Source organism: Rattus norvegicus, chromosome 12 (assembly GCF_036323735.1).
Source record: "Rattus norvegicus strain BN/NHsdMcwi chromosome 12, GRCr8, whole genome shotgun sequence".
NCBI lineage: Eukaryota > Metazoa > Chordata > Mammalia > Rodentia > Muridae > Rattus > Rattus norvegicus.
Window position 1 is genome coordinate 33,520,972 of NC_086030.1, and position 19,146 is coordinate 33,540,117.

Here is a 19,146-nt window from a genome sequence, read left to right on the forward strand (position 1 = left end):
GCAGAAGAGGACATAGAGGAGATAAGAAGTAAGAGAAGCCAAGAAAACAAGAGAAAATAGGAGACACAACAGGAAGCAGGGTATACCTTCCACTACACTATGATGGTGGGTGGGACTGAGGAAGCCCATCCCTATCTCAGTCTATGCTTGCTTTGCTGTCCTGTCTCTTTCCTGGGTAGGAAGGTCCCTATTGCAAGAACAGGGGCTGAGAGGAGGGAGCATTAAAGAATTAGAATATGGAGACCAGAGACTGACTGGCCCTCATCGCTCTCCTCTCTTGCCTGAAGTCTAGCATGCCTACCTCCTGGTCCCATTCATTTTCTTAACAGAGAGCAGTTGGCCCCTGCAGGGAGAGCGTACCCACAAAGGTACCAGAGGTACAATATCACCCACACCTGAGCATCTATGGAACTCGAGGCTAGGCTGTGGGTGTTTGATCCCCGGCTCAGTACTGGCCAGGATGAGTTGAGAGTGGAGTGGGTGACTCCTGTACCCTCTGCATGGCTCCATGCCAACCATCAAATGGTTGACATGACTCCTTGCTCACACAGGGAATAGGGACGCTCGGTTGTTCGACCAGCCTAGGTGCCAATAAAAATCTGTCTGCTTTTCCAAATCAGAGACTATCAGCCAGAGGCAACAGGTGGCTGACTTTTGAAGCCCCTTTTCTAGTCGATAAGCGAGACTTTTTATTAGGTAGAGATTTCATTAAGCCACTGTTCATGGAGACTGTCACAACCCTACTGCCTGTCACAACAAATTGGCCAGCATACCTGAGGAACAATATTTTGTCAGGATATTATTCTTATCTTCTTCTCGGGGGCTGGGAGGGACAGGAGGCCTCTTATCTATTCATTGTAGTCTGTAAGCCATGTCCCCAGGCTGGGTCCATCGGAGACAGATAAGGAGTCTGCAGAAATACAAAGGATGTCTCTCTCCTAAGGACGACAGGATATGACTCCTCACAGATGGCTTCCTGGGAGCCTAGGGTGATATTGACTGAGTATCTATCAGATTTGAGAAGGAACCAGCCCCACCTGTTTACTCATTTCCTCTCTCTGTCTCTGTCTTTCTCTGTCTCTCTGTCTCTGTCTCTCTCTGTCTGTCTCTCTGTCTTTTTATCTGCCTCTCTCTGTGTCTATCTCTCTGTCTCTCTCTGTGTCTGTCTCTGTCTCTCTCTGTGTCTGTCTCTCTGTCTCTCTCTGTCTGTCTCTCTGTCTCTCTCTGTGTCTATCTCTCTCTGTCTCTGTACTCTGTATCTCTGTCTCTCTGTGTTTCTATCTGTCTCTCTCTGTCTCTCTGTCTCTCTCTCTCTTTCTTTCTGTCTCTGTCTCTCCTCTCCCCTCCCTCCCCCTCTCCCTCTCCCTCTCCCTCTCTCTCTCTCTCTCTCTCTCTCTCTCTCTCTCTGTTTCCTGTCATCCAATCTCCTTGATCTTTTTGTCCCTTTATCATGGTCTTTAGTTTGGCCATATGGGTACCTCTTCATCTATGGGGACGTAGGAAGAGAAACTGGATAAAATCAACTGCCAATTTTGTAATTTCTTAGAAATGACGGTTATAACAACAACAACAACAATAACAATATCAATATCAGTAATGGCATAAGGGAGGGGTGGTGGAAGCCGAGTGGAAGGAGACCATGAACTCTTCCCCAAGTTCGTGGTTCACTTGGTCCTCTCTGGATGGCACTGTCTGTCCCCTGCCCCAGCTGATGACTGCTTCCCTCACAGTGCTGGCTCTGCATTAGACACAGAGCCAATTCAGAAAGGGAGCTATGGTGTCCAGGGAGCCCCTGACTCTGCCACCCCAGGGTGGAGGTAAATGAAGAATTTCATGGCAAACGCATCAGCCCCATCAATGATCATCACCTTGAAGGGAACCAAAACCTCTCATGGGTTTGCAAGGGTCCCCAGGCCGTTTTGCATACCTGTTGTGGTGTAGGAGTTTGCTCCCAACAAAAGTACCCTCTTGGCACCAGCATGGGTCACAGGTCTACAGTGGACAGTGTCAGGATGTGTCTGTCCACTCGTTGGTTTGGCCATGAGAAGAACATTCGGGTTTCTAGGACAGGTCATCTTGTAGCGGGAGCTCAGTGATCGCTGGGCAAACTCCAGAGCTGGGGAGCTAGGTTGGCACAGAGAGGCTGTCCCCCAACTCAGCCTTTATCTCAGTGCCTCCAAGAGATAGAGATGGTGAATTCTTGTCACTACACACTCCTACCCTTGTATCATTCTGAGTAAACTATGACCATGGCAGGCAGCCTTCCTGGGACCTGGGAAGGCTCTCCTCTTGAGAGCCTGGGGTTGCAAACTGGCTAGACGTCCTGTGATGTGAGTCTGATCCCACAGAGACCTCTCCAGAGCCTTTCTGTGACCCTAGAGTACCACTTTCATGGCTGTGAATTGTCAGCGACCCAGGCCACCCGTGCTCTCATCCTTACTGTCTAGTGTCTGTGCAAAGGTTTTGTACTTTAGAGTCACAGCTTCCAATCCCGGGCCTGTTTCTGAAATGGGAAAGCACAGAGGAGCCAGCCAGCATGGGCTGCATAACATATTCTTTGCTGATTTCTGCCCTTATGATGGAAGTCTAGGCTTTGTTGTTTTACGTGGGGGAGAGTTGGGATATGCACGGACCGACATTATACACGGACTCCGGAGAGCATGGGTTCTACTATTGTTTGTGCTACTGGGGATGGAAGCCAGGACCTTGTACATGCTAGGCAAGTGCTCTGTCACTGAAGCTTTGGCATCGTTCCTCTGTTTCCCTAGACATGCCCCCGGGATGTGGACATGTGCCTGTCAACATCTCAGCGGCCCTGATGAGTGTCCAACTCGGGGCTCCTGTCTGAGGCCCTGTAGCTCCAATAGTTACGAGAGTCTCATTTAAACTAAAATCAATAACAGTAATAAAAAAATAACAAAAAGACTCTTCTTAGCTCCATCCTACGCCTATCGTCCTGACACAGGATGGCTCCCAGGGCAAGTGTCCTATGCCTGTGTCTTGTATCCCTCCTGTGTGCATGTCTGTCTTGAATCTATCATTGTATGTGCAGACTATTCCTTCCTTCCTGACAACTGCCCCTGCAGGTGATAGGTCCCTTCTGTCATGGGGAGCGCTGTGTGCTTCCTGGGGAGCCATAACTCTTCTCTGTGCTTCTCCATCTGCAGGCATCCTGTCTCCCACGAAGGTCACACTCCCCCCAGCCCCCAGTGCTGGCAGTGGCCCCAAAATGTGCCTCGCCTGAGCTACTGATGAGTTTTTTTTTTTTTTTTTGAGACTCTGGAACTGCCAACATGCAGTGTTAAATTTAACAATCTATTCCAATCGCCCAAATGGCCCAGCTTGGAAGTGGCCCATGAAAATGAACTCCTGATCAGCATCCAGAGGCAGAGATGGAGTCGCTGCTGCCAAGTTGGCCCGGCCTCCCCGGCCTGCCTGAGTGCTTTGTTGATTGAATCCTGACAGTTGAAAACTGTCTTTGACTCGATGACAAGAGATATTTATAAAAATCTCTCTGCTCCCTGGCTGGTTCCTCCCCACCCCGTGCCCCCATTTTGTTATTTCTTCTGTTATTGTGGCTGTTTTTGTTTTGAAAGGAACAATTTCAAGTGTCAGCGCGTGAGCCGAATTCAATAACCGAGTGATTAGCGGGGCCGGGTTCTAGCGGCTCGCCTGGCTCATAGACCCTCAGTGGGGATTTGTGAGAATGAGACGCGAGGCGAATGAGCTTTTTGGGAATCTTGGGCTTATTCTCCTTTGAGTCTGTGCCACGGAGCCGGGTTCTTGTCTCGGCCCAGCCCACACAGAATCTCACAGTGGCGGAGATGAGGTAATATTCAGTTCTCACCCTCCCCAGTGCAAGGTCCAGGCTGATACTCTCTGGAAATGGAAACCCCGGTATGAGCCCAGCTGGGCACATGGTTTCCTAATTAGAGCAGGTGATGAGGCAGGAGACTGGAGTGCTAGGAAGCAAACCCTTTCACAAGCTGAAGGGCGAGGCCCTGGGGGGCGTGGCTCAATTGTTATGTTTGTCTAGCACTCGTGAGGGCCTGGGGTCAACCCTCAGCATGGTGTGTAAGTCCATTTGCTGTGACAGCATGTGCCTGGTCTCCCCCACCCATGGGAGAAAGGAGGAAGAAGATTACAAGTTTGCCTTTGGCTAGGTGGTGAGTTTGAGGCCAGCCTGGGCTACACAAACCTTGTCTCAAAAAGCAACAATAGAAAATGAAACTGAGGAATGGTTGGAGACACAGATGGACCCAGTTTGGTCGGACACCCAGCCTGGTGAGGCAGAAGTCTGAGCTCTCTTTTTACTCTATCCTATGCTGCATCAGAAACCCCGGGCCTCAGTTCATCCACTTTCAGCGGGGAGCATCATATTCTTACCAGTGGATGATGGCATTTATCCTGTTTTCTCCAAACAGAAAACCCGATGGGAAAGTTTGTCTGTCTCTATAACTGTGGGATGACTTTGGATGTGGTTAGGTCCAGGACCTTAACCAGTCATTTCAGGCACAACTGAATCCCAAATGCCACCATAATTCATTTCTCTCTGCTTTCCCCTGGGCCACCTTCGTCTTCGGTTTTCTCTAGCCTTTCCCCTCATGGTGGTAAAATGGCTGCAGTTACACCAACTTCTCATCTCAATTCCAAAAGGAACGAACCCTCCCATTCTCCCAGGATCCCCCAGCCCAGGCTTCCAGCTGGAATTAGGCTCTGTGGTCATCAGATGAACTAATGGGAGAGTCTGGGGTTGTATTTATCTTCTCAGTAGTGAGCACTGCGCTCAGGTGAGGAGGCCGAGAAGACAAATAACATGAACTGTCACTATGCCAGGGCCTCAGGAAGAGTGGGGACAAGTGAGATCGCTTTTTAATTCTTTTGTATGCATTTCCCTTTGCCAGGCAGGGGCTCTCATGCGAAATTTCCTCAGTGACATGTTCCCGTGTGGTGTGACTTTAATTATGGGAAAAGAGGCAGGCCCCTGCTGCAGGCTGGAGGTGTAGGACCCCATGTACCACGGCACCTCCTTCAGGTCAGGGTGACTGGAGGAGGACTTGAAAGATATACAGGGCAGTGCCACATCTCCCAGGCAGGAGGATGGACGAGAAGAGAGTGCTCTTCAGGCTCAGCCTGGAGATCCTGCTACGCAGGTTGGAACGCACGCACGGGGTTCCTTCTCAGCCGCAGGGGCAGAGTTGCTTCCCTCACACTTAGCTGCCCAACCAGATGCTACCCCAGCCCACTCATGTCATCAGCCATGCTCTCTCCTGGGCACCATTACCATTTAAGAGTCTGGTCTTTCTCTGCTTGAGTCCCCGAAGATCATCAGACCCCTGGTGCGGCTCAGGGGAAGACCTGTAGCACTCACCCTGGGGCTGGGAAATCAGGACCCACCAGCGGGCGCACACTGGTCTTGCAGATTCCGACCCAAGCCCCTCCTCCCTCGTCTAAATGCTTTCTTTTCTTTCTCTCCCACCAACAGGCTCAGGTTGAAGCTAAGAAAGAGCATGAAGGGGCTGTACAGCTGTTAGAGGTGAGCAACTGTGGGCGGCTGGGGCTGGGAGGACTCTGTGGTTGCCAGAAAATAAATGGTACCCACCGCGTGCGTGTCAGAAACCGGATGTGGCCACAGCACACCGTCACTCACAATATCCCCCAAAGCATGCTGTCTCCTAGGCACTGTTACCATTTCTGTCCTTACCACTGAGGAAACGGCACAGAGAGGTAAATCAGCTTTTCCTCAGCCACACAGCCTGGGTCAGAGATGGGATTTGGCTAGCTGTTCTCATCGAGACCTGAGGAGGAGCTTTTCCTAGAATCAATGTTGGGTTGTTCCTGGGGATGCAGTCCTCTGAGGGATGGCATAGGGGACTTTACAGAAGCTTTGTGCTCCTGCTGGGGAGACACGGGATCTGAGAAGGGGGAGGGGCTCGTACAGCAGTTCCCAACCTTCCTAAACGCTGGGACCCTTTAATGCACCTCCTCATGGTGTGGCAACGCCCCCCCCAACCCCCAATGCAACCATAAAATTGTTTTTGTTGCTATTTCATAACTAAATTTGCTACTGTTATGAATCGTAATTAAATATCTAATATGCAGGATATCTGATATATAGTCCTCAAAGGGCTCACGACCCACAGGTTGGGAACCGCTGGTCTAGGAGCCAACGTGGTTAGTGCCATAGCAGCCACTTGTAGGATCATTGTCCCAGTGGGAGTGGCCATCTAAGCCACATGCAGACAGACCTTCCTGAATGGTCCCGAGGATCTGGAAGTAAAACGGCCACCAGGTCCCATCATCTGGGGTGGCACACGGGGAGGGCCCGCTCCTGGTCTATGACTTGGGTCCCCTGTGGGCCTTCTTAGAGAATGGTAGATAGGCAGAAGGAAGCTGGCAGCTCGGTGTCCTAGTCATTCCTCATGCGTAGTGAACAGTTAGCTAGTAGTCACTCTGTGAGTCGGATAGTGGTGAATTGGACCAGCTGTGTAGCTCCCCAGGCTACCTACGGCTGGGGAAGGTGGGAATTCCATGTAATTGCGAGACAACCCCTTCCCCAGGGGAGTAGCTGTTGCTGAAAACAGAGTGTGCGCACTTCTTCTATCGCCCCCCTGGAATCTATGTCTCCCACAGGAAAGGTTCTGGGATCACTATCCCATGCATTGATGTTAATGTTTGGAAGTTCCCATCGGTTAGATCAAGAGGGATGTATGTGTTCAGATGCCAGAAAAATGCAGGTTTCGGGAGAATGGAACAAGCTACCTCCAGATGGACATCCATGTTCCTGGGGGAAGAGGGTAGTCTCACCTCCCCTGGCTGGAAAGAATCTCTTTTTTTAGCTGCCCTGAAACTTACAGACCTGGTCACCAGTGTCATTTCGGACTCCTGCTGCATTATCATGGCAGCCAGTAGCCAGTGCTTTGAGATTATGCTTGCTAACATCCATGGCACGCCATGCCTTTGTTCAGAAGCTAGGGCGGGCCGCTTGGCCACGGGTGTCCTGGGCACTGTCCACTTCATTTACACCATCTCTCTGTAATTGTCTCGCCTGGCTCTCCACCCAGAACACCCTGGACTGCATGCAGGTATTCAGTGTGGCTTTCCCTCTCGAGCGTGTACTCTGTGGTACTTTCCCTAGGTGGGCAGCTCTGAGCCCTGGGTCTGCTCCTTTCCTCCTCCTCCTCCTCCTCCTCCTCCTCCTCCTCCTCCTCCTCCTCCTCCTCCTCCTCCTCCTCCTCTTCTTCCTCCTCTTCCTCCTCTTCCTCCTCCTCCTCCTCCTTTCTCCCTTCTACAAAGCACCTTGAGGGTCTGACACTGCACAGGGGCCTGGTGTGGGTGTGGACCAGGGCTTCTCAGCCTGGCACCAGCAGAAGAGTGGGCATAGGAATACAAAAACACTCTTGGAGTGCCGAGCTGGCCCTGAGCACACATCTTCCTGCCACCGCCGGCCGATGCTATGAATTCAGATGACCGTGGGCAAGAGGCTGGGTTTAATGTTCCTTGGGGTTGGTTTGCGGTCGGAAGGGGCTGGCAGTATGCCTAGAATTCCATTATAGGTCATCAGAATTCATTCTGGCTCCTATATGCTCTTTCTCCTAGCTATCCCGAGCCAACAGCAAGCTCCTTCCATAGGGGAGAGGCACTTTGCTCTTTCTTTTCAACTTCCCCCAGTGTGGCTCCTGGTTCAGACCAGGCCCTGATACTCAAGTCAGAAAGGGTAGGTTTCCTCACTGCTTAAATGATTTTAATACATAGACTGATCATCATGGCATATCTGGGAACTTGTCACAAATATCAATCCCCAAGCCCAGGGAGAGCTCAGATGAAGTTTTTCCTTATAGGACCCTGCAAGGTCCCATGTGGATGGGCCTTGGCCACATGTAAGAGGTGGCATCAGGCTAGCTGATGGGAAAGAAGGACACTGAAAGTCTTGACCATCTCACAATCAGACTTCATAACGGATAACCCCAGGCCCCTGCAGCCCAGCCCAGACCCTACCTTAGCACTGTGGAGAGATAGGGAGACTAAGTGTGTCACAGTAGTTATCAGGATGCCTTCTAAGGGTGGCTATCTTTGCAGTGTATCAGACACCCTAGATGTTGCCTGAGTGACTGTCTGTAGGTAGAAACACCCCAAAGAAAGACAGCCTGCATCCCCGAAGGCATCAACAGTATGGCCACTAGAGGAGGCTGAGTTGGAGTTTAGTGTTGACTGAAGCCCTTCGCATACCCATCAGTTCCATAGATATTTGCAGGACTGATTCCCAGAGGGTGCACGGACAGTATTTGGGGTGTGGAGGTTGCTGTGCAGGATACCTGAGAAAATGCCAGCTTTAGGAGTTGATTAGAAACACAGTGATCATCTCCATAGTTCAGGTGAGGACCCCAAGAGCAAGAGGCAGGGTCCCCAACACATAGACAGCTGCATCCCTCTCACCACAGCAGGTGAGGCTGCAAGGGAGCTCTAGGGAATGCTGGCCCTTAGGCTGCGTGTTTGTTTGTAGTTGGCAGAAGGGACGAGTGTGTGTGGTGACATCGCCTTCCTGGCACTGAGAAATGTCATAGCAGAATGATGTATGGGAAAGACCACAGAGTTTGCGGGCGATGTCGGGGTGAGAGCAAGGGGTCTGGGCCCTGAGGACTGGGTCATTTCCTCAGAGCTCTGTTTCCATGGTAACGATGATGGAACGGGATGCTGTAGGTTGCTCTGCAGGGGATCTCTGCATGTCCTGTTGTCTTTAATTGGAGAAGTGTCCTTTACCTTCAAAGCTACCTTAGCTTGGACACTAGCGCAGCATGGAGCCCCGTGCCTCCGAGAAGGAAAGTCAGAGAAACCGCCTGTGAAGGTGGCAGGGAAGCCGGCGGCAGTCACGTCTTCGGATATTTGCCTCTGGCTTTTAAATGCTCCGCTTGCATTTGCAAGCTGCTGCATTTATTTCCAATTATAGACCCGCTTCGCCATCTGCCACTGCCACAGGTCCCAGCACAGACCCCTCCATCCCCCGCCTGCAGGTGGTATGGTTCTCTGAGAGGCTTGGGCTGGCCCATCAGGGAAGAGTGGGCGGGTGTGTCCACGAGGCTGAGTGAACTCACAGAGGCAAGGCTCCCACCATGCAACGGGGAGAGACTCCACAGTGCTCCAGATAAACACCACAGCATTGAAGCCGTAGCTAGAAGCAGCACGGTCCGCTGCGTGACATACTGGCTATCGGAGCTAACCAGTAAGTGGCCCAGACACACAATGGCTACAGCCAAGGAAGGCCGGGGGCTATGCACACGAGCCTCCTGAGGAGCCATCAACAGGGACACATGGGGACTTGAGGCTTCTGTGGGCTCTTTCTCTTTATGGTTGGAAACTGCTGAGGCCCGAGTTGGCATCCTGCCTTTCGGAGTGGAGAGAGCAGCCGAAAGCTTGGGAAGAAAGCTAGTGTTCATCGGGGTGTCCTGGCACCACACTTGGTTTCTCTGTCTTCTCTGACCTAGAAAGCCAGACTCTTCTACCCCATTTCAGTTCACTGCGGGCCACCCCCAAAGTCAGGCCCACGGTAGCGCCCCTTGTGGACGTAGTTTATAAAGCAAGCAGTTACCAACACAGCAGGGGCCTTAGCCTCAGTGGTTCTACCCAGAAACCCCCGGGGGGTCTCTGGAACACATGTATCTCCACCATCAGCTCCCTACGTGCTTCCTGGAGGGAAAGCTGCAAGTCAGACACACCCTGGGCAACTGGGTCTACTGAACGGTGTTTAGACACAAAGAATATTAAAAATCCTAGCCTTGGGCTAAAGAGATGGTTCAGTAATTAAGAGCACCGACTGCTCTTCCAGAGGTCCTGAGTTCAATTCCCAGCAACCACATGGTGGCTCACAACCATCTGTAATGGGATTAGATGCCCTCTTCTGGTGTGTCTGAGACAGCTACAGTGTATTCACATAAAATAAATAAATACATCTTAAGAAACAAAACAAAGAAACTCCCTAGCTTTAGCCACTGTTTCTAGGACAGCAAGCTTCCATTACCCTGCACCTTATACATTCGTGTAGAGAACAGTACTCAGGTGTTCGAGCCAACTCTGTGTTTAAATCCCTTCGTTAATTTATGTTCTATGGGTAGTTTGTGCGAGCACACACCATGTACCTGCAGTACCTACAGCGACCAGAAGAGGGCGCTGGACTGATTGGAACTCAAGTTACAAATAGTTGTGCTCCCGTGTGGGTCCTGGGAACTGTACCTGGGTCCTCCGGAAGAACAGCCAGTGTTCTTAACCCCTGAGCCATTTCTCCAGCCCCATATTCAAACTTTCAAACTTTCAATTTCACTAACCAATACCACCTTTACAATACATTCCTCACACTTACAAAGAAGTATGTATGGCTGTAAAGCTGGCCTACAACAGGTCCACTTGTCTCTGGGGCCTCTAGACTGGCTGCTGGCGACCTCTAGGGGCCAAACTGGGTCGTGCGTACCCATAGAACTGGAAGAGCAGGCTAGACCTTATGGTCTGAGCTGGTCATATTCTTTGGATGCAGACCCCCCCAGTCAGTGCTCCCTGACTACCCCTAGCTTTGGTAAAGTGAAACACTTATTCATTCGTCTATGAGGTCGTAGCTTCTGTCGCATCTCTACAGCACCTGTATCAGCCTTTATATTCAGTAATAATTTTGGATTCCGAGCTTTAAAAAGCAGCAGGGACACTTTTACAAGCTCCACCCCTCCCAGGTACCCTAGCCGCAGCATTTTGCCTCAAGTTTAGGACCTGAGGCCGAAGCAGCGCCAATAGTAGAGCTCTATAGAGTCTGGTTACCATCAGGGTCTTTACATGGCAATAATCAGATGCCAGTCATCTTTTGCCACCGGAGGACACCTACTCATGCTGCCCCTGAATAGTGACACACACACACACACACACACACACACACACACACACACACACACCCTGACGAGACTGGCCTGTTCCTAAGTGCATAGCATTGACATTTTGTGGTATGGGTGGAGAGTCCTCCTGCCTCTCCTTCCTTAGGTCTGGTTGTGTGTGTATGATGCTTGTGAGGTGCTTTTTGAAGTGTGGGAGGGAGTCGGATGCTGTTTCCTGCTCACCCTCATACCCAGGAACCCCCACCAGCCTCTTTGGGTACTCATGGCCCAATTTGGTTACTCAGATGATCTGGTGGCTTTCCCCTCGTGGGGACATTTGATTCCATTCCCTCTGATGACCCTGCTATCATGTACGATACTCGGGTGCCTTGAGCCTGAATGGAGCTGCTAGGGCCCCAGGATCCTGATGTCGTCATCCCACACATGGATTCTGCTCTTGGAGTCACACTCGTCCTCACTCACGGATCTCCTCATGCTCTCCATGGCCCACCTGTGTGCCACAGAGCCCAGGGGCTCAGTGCCTTGCCTTCTTCTGAGGCGACTGCTATCTTAGCCAACCTCATTCAGCTTTTTAAAAAGAGGAACCCTGCCGATTTTTTTTAATGAATTGAAGAAATTAATTATAGGCTTGGGATCTGTTGCGGTTATTTTTAGAAGCCCGTGATCGCAGACATAAATAGCACCCTGTTCTGGATGAAAGAACTGAGAGACTTAATGCTTATGGCATGAGGAAAGGGAGAGGAGGGAGAGGAGGGGGAAGATGAGGAGGGAGAGAAGGGAGAGGAGGAGGGAGAGAAGGGGAGGAGGTGGGAGAGAAGGGGGAAGACAAGGAGGAGGGAGAGAAGGAGAGGAGGAGGGAGAGAAGGGAAGGAGTGGAGGAGAGAAGGGAAGGGAAAGAGGAGGGGGAGGAGAAGGACATAGTGTAGGAGGAAATAGTCAAAGCGGAGGTGGAGGAGGATGGGGATGAGGTAAAGGAGGAGGAAGAAGAATGGATGTGAAGCTCTGTAAGAGGAGGGAGAGGATTTAGATTAAAAGGAAAGAAAAGAGATCAAGAAAGAGGAGGAGAGAGAAGCAGAGGAGGTAGAGGATGTGAAGGGATAAAAGGAAGAGGAGGAAGAGGAGGAGGATGGGGACTGTCTACTCTTGAGCCCTGATCAAGCCAGGCAGCAGCAGACTGACTCAGCCATTTTCCCCCTGTAGTCCCTCATGCCGGTAATAAAACAAGAATCTATTGACCAGCTAGGTCCCTATGTCACTGTCAAGTTCTTAGGAGAGCAGTGGGGAGCACACAGATTAAACCCTCTGATGGTCTAGTAGGGAACCACACAGCACTCAGGAGCGGCCTCCCACACCTGTGCCCAAGGACGGAGCTTGCTGGCTGCCCTTTTCTTCCATGTGTTTGCCTGAAGGGCTCTTGTCTTTCCCTGGGCGTCATGGTGGTGTTGGCCAATGACCGTGGCGTCTTTTCACCCAGTACCACGTAGATACTCCCTCATATTGCTGCCAGCTGTGTTCTTCAGGGGTCTTCAGGCCCATGGGATGGGCACCCATTGAGATGGCATGACAGCCTGGCTGTTCCCAAATCAGAGCTGTTTCAGCCATACGCTCCAAATATCGAACAGGCGTGCCAACCACAAAATGCCCAGGCTGCACACCGTGCCTGGAACAATCCAAGCTTGGCTGGGAGTTGAGCGATGGCAAGAATTTCTTGGCACATGTGGTTCCTCATTTGTGGCCAACAGCCAGGCTGCCTGTGAGGCTGGGCTCCCAGACACTGCTGTTCTGTGGAGGTGGGAGCAGACCCTGCCATACACAGGCACACAGCACATCTTATTGCACGCACACACTCTTAAAAGGGCACACATGCCCCGTGCACACCTGCCCCGCTGACTACCCCTCGTTGACCACTGTTCTGCCTCTGCTGTGCAGTCCAAGGTCCGAGAGCTGGAAGAGAAATGCCGTGTGCAAAGCGAGCAGTTTAACCTGTTGTCCCGGGACCTGGAGAAGTTCCGGCAACACGCTGGGAGTATTGACCTGCTGGGAAGCAACTCAGTGGCCTTGCTGGATGTCCCTCTGGCCCCTGGCAAGCCTTTCTCACAGTACATGAATGGACTAGCCACTTCCATCCACAAAGGTAAGTGATGGATGTTCCCTAAGGTTCCCTAAGGTTCCCTTAGGTTCCCTAAGGTGCCCTGTGGTTGAGAGTATGAGGACCTACCACAGCAGGACTGAGGACAGCCCAGGCTACTCATTCATAGAGTGGCTGGGATACTCCCATTCTCCCTGTGTTGGGGAGAGGGCACAGGTGCACATGCATGTGTGAGTACCTGCATGTAGAGAGCAGAGGTCAACCTCTGGTGGTGTCCCATCCACCTTGCTTTTGTAAGACAGGTCTCTCATTGGTCTGGGGTTTGCTAATTAGCCTAGATTGTTGGCAGGTAAACTCTAGAGGTCTGCTTGTCTCCATAGCCCCCAGGGTGTGCTGGGATTCCGGGGTGTGCCGCCATGTCTAGCGTCGTGCATGGGTGCTGGAGATGGAACTCAATTCCTCATTCTGGTTCGGCAAACACTATCAATTAAGCTATCCCCCAGCCCCTCCCTCCAGACCAAAGGCTCATACTTGCAATCCAGCATTTGGGAGACTGACACCAGAGAATTTCAGCTCCTTCCAGAACAGCCTTGGCTATACTGCGAGACCCTGTCTTAAAAACAAAACCCCAAGTTGTTGACTTCTTTTTATTCAGAGAGCTGAATGCCAGACTTCCTTTTGTAACTGTATTAAGATAATTTCTGACCTCTTCAGGTTCTCATCAAAATGGATGTACTTCTGTTGTTATTGTTGTTGTTGTTGTTGTTGTTGTTGTTGTTGTTGTTACTGTTATAAAACTAGGCAGTGCTCATTGTTGTGTGTCATCATCAATGGGGTTCTACCCCTCAGCCCCTCAGCTCTTGTATCTTTCCTTCTAGCTCTTGCATTGCAGAGACAACATCAGTGGCTGTTGCTATGAGAAACAAGATGGAGGGGATGGGGCTGCCCACACGCCTCTCGCTGTTTACTGAGCATAGTGCACCCACGAGGTGTCTGGGTGCCAAGGCTATGAAGTCTGTTAGATGACAGGGTCCCATGGGAAGCCCTGCTCAGATGCAAAATGTCAGATAGGCTTCAAGGTGGCCTTTGTCCTACACAGGTGTTTATAGATGGATGATGAGGCAGAAAGAGTCTGGGGCTGCTCTAGATGGATGGTTGGGCTCAGCACCCACTGGAGAACATAATCAAACTGTGAAAGGCACACCAACCAGATTCTGCCCCCTCCCCCAAAGACTTACAGCATCCTAGCTGCAAGGGAGTCAGGCAGATCATGCCCCCAGCTTGGCAAAATCCTAGGAGGCCATCTGAGGCAGAGCTGAAGGTTTCTTGTGGAGACTAATTACACGACACCTCTACCTGGCACATGTCCAGTAGACATGTGTTTGGCATCAGTCACAGGTGTGCGCTGCCCTTCTCGGGTATAACGCGCCTGGTGCCCTACTGAGCTTTCTGTAGCTACGATCATCTACAGGAGATCTGCACAAGGTTAGGACCATTAACTTCCTGTTATGACAGGGCTCATGAATCCTGTCTCTTCCTGAGACTTTATAGACAGTTCATGACTGCCGTGTGAGGGTCTTATGAAGCCCCTACCCCATACAGCTTATGTAGGTAGTTAAGTGTTGCTGGGAGAGACACCTTCTTCTGTGATGTAGCTGTTTTGTCAGCGCTCCCTGCTCTTCTGATTAGCTCTATTTAAGCTTGTTGGGTCACCTAGACATTCCCTTAAAGATATACTCATGTGGCACGGGACCTAGAGCAGAGGCTTCCTGACTGTGTTTGGGAAGAGCATAGTGTGATTAACTATCCTTGCACTAGTGCGTGCCAAGACCTAAACCTATTCCCCCAGCCCAGGACTTCCCACTAATGCTCCGACATCTTCCTACTCTCTTGCCCAGGCGGCTAGCACTTACTCCTCTCTGCTTCTAGGACTGTGACATCGTCAGAGTCCACATGTGACTGGGGCCACTTTGGTCGGCATCTTCTGGTGCCTGAATTATCTTATTTTATGTAAGACACTCTAGTCTTCTATGCTAATGGGAGCGGCAAAAATTTCCTCTTTATTTAAGGTATCGATGGCTCCCTAATTGCGTTGGCTTTAGTCACTTTTTATTTCCTGATCTGGTCTTGGGGGTCTCCTGTCCCTCAGTGAGGCAAGCGCTTGATGAGGCCGTTCAGGAAGAGGCTGGATTCCCCACAGGCAAGGGACATTCTGACCTGAAGGCAGTGGAGGGCGCCAGGGAAGGCCACTCCAATACTTGATGTTTGCATTCGGATTGAAGTGTGGCCATGCTGGGTCAGCGTGCTCCGTCTCTTCCCTGCAGCCAGGCCTGGCATCAGAAACACCCTGAGAAGAAAGGGTGCACACAACTTTCTTTGGTACTGAGAAACCTCCTATCAAATACTTTCTAGCCAGAAAGTTGGACTTCTATTTTATTATTTTATTTTATTTTTGATCAAAGTGACAACGAACTTTAACATATATCAATATGACCAGGGGAGTAATTGTCATTTAAGAGGGGGAGAGTTACGGTGTAGCCTCAGGTACAGCTTCACTCAGCTGCCCTTGATGTCACAGAAGGTCCAGACTCTGCCTCTCTGTATTATAGTACCTGGCTCTGTGGGTACACACCTCCTGGTATCAGGCTGTGGAGGTCACTAGGCCTCACAGCCCCTTGATTTCAAGTCAATGGGAGGACCCTGCTCTCAGGACACACAGGCCTTCAGTACAGCCAGCCTGTATGCTGCCCACAGTGATCCAGGCCAGGGCTGCAGTGAGACCAACCTGAGGGGATTAGTATATGAGTGGCTCACCTGCCTCCTTCCCTCATCCATTCCTGTGTTCCCGGCCAGGTCACGAGGGCCCCACCGGACACTACTCTGTGATTGGTGACTATATCCCGCTGTCTGGGGACAAGCTGGAGTCTCCGTGTGTGAAGCCCTCCTTCCTGTTGAGATCCAGCAGCCCAAGATGCAGATTTGAGTCCGAGGTGAGTCCCACCTAGCCAGCTCTAGGCTGTATCTGGGAGGACATCTATGGCTCCACCCTACTTTCCCATTCACCTGGGCCCCTCCTTTGTTCCTATCAGTTTTCTACACCCACCCTTAGTGACTCACCAGGCGCCAGAAATCACTACTGTTTATAGACAGAGGAGACCCCCAGTATCAGCACCCCGTCAGCGTGTGGTCAGCCAGCTCCCAGTGAGGGTTCTGAAGACAGCAGAACAGGGTGCGTGTGGACTTGTGATCACACAGGGAGGGGCTGTGAAACCAGGAGGGTTTCTCTCTCGTTTGTGTCACTGAATGGCTGAGACATCAGGAGCTTGGCTGGCTGAGTGGAGCTGGGAGATTGGAGAGGAGGGGATAGTAGTGGGTTTTGGTCCCTCGAGTAGCAGTAGTCTCTGTGTAAGTCACCCAGGGTGGTACTTGGAGGGCTCTCCGGAGGGAGTGGCATGGCTTGATTGGTACTGTGAAGGGGACCACTTTGGCTTCCACACAGAGAAGGGATGGCAGACAGAGGAGCTTGCCTTCCTCAGGACACTATTACTCAGTCTCCCTCTTGGCCCTCTGAGAAGAGACCACGTGCCCCTGGAATTATTGCAGTAGGGAACTCTGGGGCCAGCATCCTTAAGTCCTGCAGAGCCCGAGACAGAAAGAGGAAAGAATGAATTAAGAGCTCTCCTAGTGGGGTTGGGGATTTAGCTCAGTGGTAGAGCGCTTGCCTAGGAAGCGCAAGGCCCTGGGTTCGGTCCCCAGCTCCGAAAAAAAAAAAAAAAAAAAAAAAAAAAAGAGCTCTCCTAGTGTCTCCTTTGCTGTGACTCTCCTTGGCTTATCGAATGCCATGTGGAGGCAGCAAATGTGTCCCTCCATAGCAGAGGACATGGTCACTTCTGCCTCCCACAAGCTACTTGGCAAGTGGCATTCAAGTGTCTTAGGCTACAGTACGGGGGGCGGGGGCACCCAGTTCTCTGCCGATGTTTACTCTGGGATTCCTAGCAGATGCCAGTGGAGGTGGGTCCCACCTCATGAGGGTTTCACAGACGGGGGGTGGATCTCGAAGTCCTTATCACTAAGTGGAAACCACAATGACTGCCTCATAGATGGACGATGACCGGAGCTCTAACAAGTCCAAGCACAGCAGCTCGGGGAAGGTGCACCTGTGTGTGGCCCGCTACAGGTAGGGATGTGATGACCCGCCCTGACCCTGAGAGGAAGCCATCGAGAGGCACAGAGTGCACAGGCCTCCGAGCGGCTGATTCGGGGCCTCAAACTGAGCTCCCTCGATTTCTGGATGTCAGCAGATACACTAAGGTGCCCCCATGGCCACGCCCTAGGAAGACTCTACGGAGGGGGTTAGACCCTTCTCAGGTTCTGGGGGCTCTAGTACCCTTGGCCATTGCTGTATCTCTCTAGTCTCTGTCTCTACCTTCTCATAGCCCCGTCTTCTATGTGGGTTCCTGTGTCTTATGCATTCATATCTACCCTGACTAGTGTGATATTTTCTCACCCGGGTGCCATGTGCAGGGATCTCGCTGTGAAGGAGACCACATTCACAGAGACCAGGAGCTGAGACTTGTGACAGACGTTATGGGGGACACGATTCAACCCACGACAGGTGGCAAAACAGAATGTCGCAAGGGGAGACTGTGTCCAGGGCCTCCATTCCCCATCTTCTGTAATCTAGTGGAAATCTCAGGCATCATATCTTAGAAGTACTCAGTAGGGCAGACAGTTGATCAAACAAATACAGTTCTAGAATTTATTCTTTGAGAAAGTGTGCAAAGATATCTGATGGGACACTGCACACATTAGCCAGGAATTAGAAGCAGTGTCTACATCTCACGTTAGAAAACCAGTTTGGTTAAGTTTGTTGATCTCAACAGCAGAATACTATGCCTAAACTACAAAGGTGTCTTCATTAGGGTTTCATTGCTGTGAAGAGACATCATGACCAAGGCAACTCTTATGAAGGCAAACATTTAGTTTAGGGCTGGCTTACGGTTTCAAAGGTTCAGTCCTTTATCATCATGGTGGGACGCATGGCAGCATCCAGATAGACGTGGTGCTGGAGCAGCCGAGAGTTCTACATCTTGATCGGAAAGCAGCCAGAAGAGGGTCTCTTTCACCCTAGGCAGAGCTTAAGCATAGGACCTCAAAGCCCACCCCCACAGTGACTCACTTACTCCAACAAGGCCACACCCCCTAATAGCACCACTTCCCATGGGCCAAACATATTCAAACCACCACAAAAGGCAATGGCAGACTTCATGAGGTCTTCATGCTACATTGTAAGGCAAGGAAAACAAGAGTTAAGTAGTATATATACTGTTGTTCTACCTCAGTGAGTTGATAAATATTTAAAGGCAACAGGATCCATCCAGAGAGATGGCTCAGCTGTCAGGAACACACGATGTACTTCTGGAGGATCCAGGTTTGATTCCGAGCACTAACATCAGGCAGTTCACAATTGCCTGTAATTCCAGCTCATGGGGATCCAGTGTCCTCTTCCAGAGACACTGCACACACGTGTGCACATATACATACCCAGACATATTCACAGAAAGAAATTAATCATTAAAAATAAAAGCTACGGCATTCATTTTCTTTGTACTAGCTCATTATTTTAGAAATGTGTATTTCAGGTAAAAGAGACAACTGGGAACAAGATGTCTGGACAAGATAGCAGATTCAAAGAGATCTCGATGGCTTCAGAATGACCTTTAACCTATTGGTGTGAGCTATCCAGGGGAAACTTGGGAGGAGGCATAGGATCTCGCTAGCATGAGCTGTGGAACCATTAGTGACGTAATAGGCATGAGAAACCACACGCTGGCAGACCCTATCCAGGGCTACTAACATATAAATTGCTTCTCCCTGCAGTTACAACCCCTTCGATGGGCCCAATGAGAACCCGGAAGCGGAGCTGCCTCTCACGGCGGGAAAGTATCTCTACGTCTATGGGGACATGGATGAAGATGGGTTCTACGAAGGTCTGTGGATGCGTTGCAGTTGGTGGGCACTGGCTTGGTCCATGCAGAAGACCAGCTTGCCAGGGCCCTGGGAGATGTGCCAGGCTCCCACATGTTCTGGCTGCCTGCTCTCTGTTCTGTCTCTCTCTGCCCTCAGAGGTCCCAGTCTCCCTCTGGGATAACTGCCCTGACAGCGGAGCTGGCTTTCTAAGTGTTA

The 19,146-nt window shown here is 51.0% G+C and overlaps 1 protein-coding gene across 13 annotated transcripts in view; it reads left to right on the plus strand.

Moving 5' to 3' along the window:
* Rimbp2 (RIMS binding protein 2) overlaps positions 1 to 19,146 on the plus strand; it is a 198,614-nt gene that overhangs the window by 137,326 nt on the left and 42,142 nt on the right. For 12 of the 13 annotated variants that reach the window (XM_063271095.1, XM_063271096.1, XM_039089127.2 and 9 more), the window contains 5 exons: positions 5,486 to 5,536; positions 12,801 to 13,005; positions 15,814 to 15,950; positions 17,061 to 17,137; positions 18,841 to 18,950. In XM_063271095.1, coding sequence (XP_063127165.1) covers positions 5,486 to 5,536; positions 12,801 to 13,005; positions 15,814 to 15,950; positions 17,061 to 17,137; positions 18,841 to 18,950 — 580 coding nt within the window. 13 annotated transcript variants of the gene reach the window in all.